This window comes from Rattus rattus, chromosome 1 (assembly GCF_011064425.1).
Source record: "Rattus rattus isolate New Zealand chromosome 1, Rrattus_CSIRO_v1, whole genome shotgun sequence".
NCBI lineage: Eukaryota > Metazoa > Chordata > Mammalia > Rodentia > Muridae > Rattus > Rattus rattus.
In genome coordinates, this window is record NC_046154.1 from 200,521,940 (window position 1) to 200,526,941 (window position 5,002).

The 5,002-nt window shown below is 45.1% G+C and overlaps 1 protein-coding gene across 1 annotated transcript; it reads left to right on the plus strand.

Annotated features, from left to right (window-relative positions):
* The first annotated feature begins 431 nt into the window (after positions 1-431).
* Positions 432-1,886, plus strand: LOC116883366 (sentrin-specific protease 2-like). Its single transcript, XM_032884513.1, has one exon. It carries the CDS (start codon positions 432-434, stop codon positions 1,884-1,886), a length of 1,455 nt encoding a protein of 484 aa, XP_032740404.1.
* Positions 1,887-5,002: the final 3,116 nt, after the last annotated feature.

A 5,002-nucleotide genomic window follows, 5' to 3' on the forward strand; every position in this document is an offset into this window, starting at 1 on the left:
CTCTGTCTCTCTCTCTCTCTCTCTCTGAAGACACAGCTACACTTCTGCCTCATGGAGTTCTAATTGTTTTTGTTTGCTTCATGCAGGCACTGACCAAGAGGAACTCCAGAATAAAAAGAGGCCTCCAGTGTGGTTGCCTGTGCTGCCAACGTTCAGTGTATTTGGGTGACTCTGACATCCATAGAGATTTCCCTGATTTGGGGGTCCACAGAGGTTCACCGTGCCCTGAAGCTTCACTTCTCCTACCGGGTCAAAGGCAGCGCCTGAACTGGTAATCCACCGCCACCTTAAAGACAAGGGCAGATCAATCGCTGAGGGAGAACTACTCTTGGATACTGCTGCCTCCCTCCGTCTGACTTCACCTTTCGACTGTCTCCAAGGCCAAAGGAAGCCTGAACTTTTCACCCTGCAGTTTCTGATCTTGCACCAACATGTCCAGTATGGATAAGACACCTGCAACTACACTAACTGATCCTTTATCCATGAAGACGACAACTGAGCCCCCAATGATAGTCCGGCTGACAAACACTGTGACTTGCCAATCAGAAAGCTGTGCCATGGCAGAGAGCCGACAGGTGAGCAAAGGCCATCCACGTGGCCCCTGGACATGGCAACTGGGCAAGCAGCATGGGAGAGTGTACTGTGAACATTCAGGAAGGGGCCAAAAGAGGAAATACCAGGCAGAAGGTAAAAAGGCTTGGCAGCATGAAGAGCCAATCGTACCTCTGAAGAGGCTGAAACCACAGCAGTGGGAAATAGAGCTTGGGGTTGAAGAGCCAGGCCAGGGTCTGATACGGAACCCCCAAGAAGAGGTTCCAATCCACCAAAAGACCCCAGAGTTCTCCAAAGGCCCTGAGGAACAGGCTATGACTGAGACAAAGTCTGTGGATGGAGGTAATGGACCAAAGGGTCCCTACAGAAACATAGGGGAATATGTTCAGAAACACCACAATGGAATGTACCCAAGCTTGTTGGGACACTGTCAACCCTGGGACTCCGTGAGCTCAGACTCCCACAATGCTTTCCAGTACCCATTGGACTCCTCAAAGGACATCAAAGGCTGTGTGGATGCACAGATTCATGCTTCTCAAACACCTCAAATCTGTGAAAACAGAGTCAGCAATGGCATTGTCCCCAAACAAATGCCAATAGCTGAGGCCAAAGGAAAGGCTTCTCCAGACCAAAAGCAGAGCACAGGGCTGGACCATGGCCCTCTGGTCACAGCGGCCATGCAAAAGGAAATCAGTAGCGCACTTGGCCCAGGGCCACAAGACCAGGTCTTGAGCTGTGCCTTCAATATGACCATCACTCGAGCAGACATGCACACCCTGAGTGACAGCGCGTGGCTCAATGACAACGTCATTAATTTTTACATGAATCTTCTCGTGGACAGAAATCAGACTCAAGGGTACCCTGCCCTTTATGCATTTAACACCTTCTTTTACACCAAGCTAAAGAGTGGGGGCTACAGATCGGTCCGAAGATGGACCAAGGCCGTAAACCTCTTTGCAAAGGAACTGGTTCTGGTGCCGGTTCACCTGGAGGTGCACTGGAGCCTGGTGGTGACAGACCTAAGAGAGAAGAGTATTGTCTACCTGGATTCCATGGGACATAAGAGACCAGATGTCCTCGAGCTGATCTTCCACTATCTGCAGGATGAGAGCAAAGCCAGAAGGCATGTGGATCTGAACCCTTCGGAATGGAAGCAGTACAGCATGCCAACCGAGAAGATTCCTCAGCAGGGGAATGACAGGGACTGCGGTGTGTTTACCTGCAAATACGCAGATTACATCTCCAGAGGCCGCCCCATCACCTTCTCTCAGCAGCACATGCCCCTGTTCAGGAAGAGGATGGTGTGGGAAATCCTGCACCAGAGCCTACTGTAGCCCCACCCACCAGGCTGCTGAGGCTGCTGGGAAGGCTTTTGTGGATGGAGCCAAGGACTTCAGGCAGGGTGGTCAGAAGGACCTTGAAACAGGTTCTGGACTGTAAAGGGGATGCCCCACACGCTTTCATGTAATGCTAACCTGGAACAAGGGAGAGCTGCACTGGAAGCAATGTAGGAGATAGATGTGCCCGGCACAAGTTAGAAACTGCTCGACACAGACACAGCGCATGCTCACAGGGATGCTGCTTTAAACACTGGATTTTTGACCTTAGGTTAATGTTGGGATCTTCACTCATTTTATTAAAAAAACTTCTCTTTTTTTTAAAATAAGTTTTAAATAATCGCTGTAGGTGTTTTCTACTGCTTCCTAGTCTTTAATATTCACCGTTTCACAGTGTTGTACTGTGGCCATGGGGCCCTTGAGACAGGCTCCATCAGAATCATTGAGAAAATTCGCATAGACATTTTAAGATATTTTATGCCTGGGACTAAGAAGGTCTGTTTTATTCTTGGAAGTTGTGTGAAGTGTCTGTTCTGCTAAGTGTGTCTTTTAAACGCAGGACTCTTTGAATATGTCTCACCCGTGTGAGTGCTGTGCAGAACTTCATATTCCAAAAGTATTCAATTATAGGATCTTTTTAAAATGTTTCTTTGTATCTAGGGTACTGAAATTAAATATTTCATTGTTCATGTGTTCTACTGCTTTACTCACGTTTACAGACTTGATGATATTTAGTGTATGTACTGTATAGTATGTATAATGCAAACTTACAATGATTTATTTTCTATATGAAATTTTGAATTTAATTTTTCTATTTATTGTAGATCTTGCATTTCTGTTCATGAAGTTTTTATTGAATAAAGTTTAGTATTGTTTGAACATATTTTGCTAGGTCTGATTTTGCTGTCCCTTACATGATGTAATGAGGTTGTCTGAGAGAATTGGAAAGCAGATACCTGGGGTGGGGGGGCGTGACCAATCATGGGTGGGGGTGTGGCGGGGGGAGGGGCAACTCATCAGAGCTGGGCGTGGTCGGTCGACTCATTACTGTAAACTGTTCATACATTTCCATGTTAGTTATTGTCTCTTCTTAGCGCCTAGTATGAAGACACAATACATTAGTGAGGATCTCTCCTCTATCCTGGATTGTAAGGGAACACAGGACAAACTCAGTAGCACAGAACACTGCAGTGCCCTGTAGAGCTGCAGCAACATATACCCTCCATGTAATGGGAGCATTGATGTCTGGACTGTCCATGCCTGGGCAAGCATACCTATGCATGTGCACACCCCTGTACATACAGAACAAGCTCACATCTTCCAATCAGAGCAAAAGCCACCAGTAGGAAAACTTAGCTATGTTTCCTTTGGGACAGGCATGGTCAGATGGCTGTTTCTTTTCTCCTCCACCTCTGAGCCCTATAGCATCATCACAAGCTCATATTTGTCTGTTCTCTTGCAATATGGACCAGTGCAGTCAGATCATTTCAAGAGAAAACCAGGCCATAGCTTAGGTGCAGAGACATCTATCTGATCCTAGCCCTCTGGGATGGAGGGAAGAATGTTACTATGGTGGGAGCTATCAAGGTTGTATATGAATACCTTGTCTCAAGAGTCTGACCATTCCACATCCACAGTCACCTTCCTCTTGGTATGGTTACCTTGCAGAATCTTCCCAGGCACATCTGAAAGAGTTGCCTTGGAATTGGTTGCAACAGTATCTGCATTGGGCTGAAAATGACCCAGCTTAACTTAGCTTTACTTTGTATATTTGGTTTGCTGAATCTAATTAACTAAAGCATTTACAATATTTAGCGTCAAGGAAACAAGGACAGTGACCAGATGCCAGTTGATTCTTATTGACATGAAATCACTGTCCCATGTTTATTGAAACTTAGAAATTGTTGGATGTATTCTAAAAGTCATGCTTGACAAGCCTTGCAATTTTAAGTCATTTTCTAGATCAAATATCTCAGGGAAGATCACTTTTATACCGTTACTCACAGAATCTTAAATAAAGAACTATTTTTGGTACATCCCCTAAATTCTGCAGTAGAAGTTTGTTATTGCTTCAAAAAATTTATTGTTTTAAAACCTGTCAAAATATAAGAATTAAAAAGTTAATCAATACACATTCATGACTTTTAAGCAAAATCAAAGGCACATTTTAAATTTCCTAGTTTTATTTTACGATAGACTCAGAGGAATTATTGGATTAATTTTTGTTTGTCTCGTGTATGATCATTTTATGAAATATTAATTTTAGCATACAAAGAAATAGGCTTGGTAAATACATCATTAAACATATAGGTTTAGATCTATTTTATTTCGTGAATAATTTGCAGGTGTGTATGTCCGTGTACCAGGTGCATGCTTAGTGCCGGTAGAAGTGAGTCTCAGACCTTGGGGACTGGAGTCATATGGTTGTGAGGTTCCAAGTAGGTCTGGGTCTTGAACTTGGGTCTTCTGCAAGAGCAACAGTGCTGTGAAGTATGAAGTCATTTTGTGGGCTGGCAGGCAGTGAAAGGTTGAAACGGGTCAAATCCCTGGGGACCCTAAAAGGGACAGCAGACGCATTCCCAGCCTCCCAGATCAGAACCTTACTTGCTGCAGCCCCCCACAACCCTTTGTAGAGAGGTTTGAGACAGGCCAGTCACATAGAGCAATACCCCAAGCCCCTCCTCCACAGGTGAGGACGTGACCACAGGTTACATAGGCTCAAGAGAATGCCCCAAGCCCCCACTCCACAGATAAAGACAAGACCATAGGTTATATAGGCTCACGACAGATCAGTCATAGAGACAAGACCACGCCCCCAAATATGTAGATGAGGTCTGACCCATCCAAAGAAACTCTATTTAAATGTCATGTTCAGAATTAAAGGTGTGCTGGAATCATTCCATCGCCTGAGAGCTTCTGTCACAAGAGCTGTAACACAGGTGCTTGGGGAAGAGATCTGCTCTCTGGAAATCATCGCCACCAGAAGCCCCCTTGCACCCCTTGCTGGCCAGTCAGTCTCTTGCTGGCTCAGCCTGGCCATAGCAACAGATTTTACTTTATATTTAGGGTGAACAAGGATTATATAAACTTTGAAAAGTGGGAAGGGGGGTTCT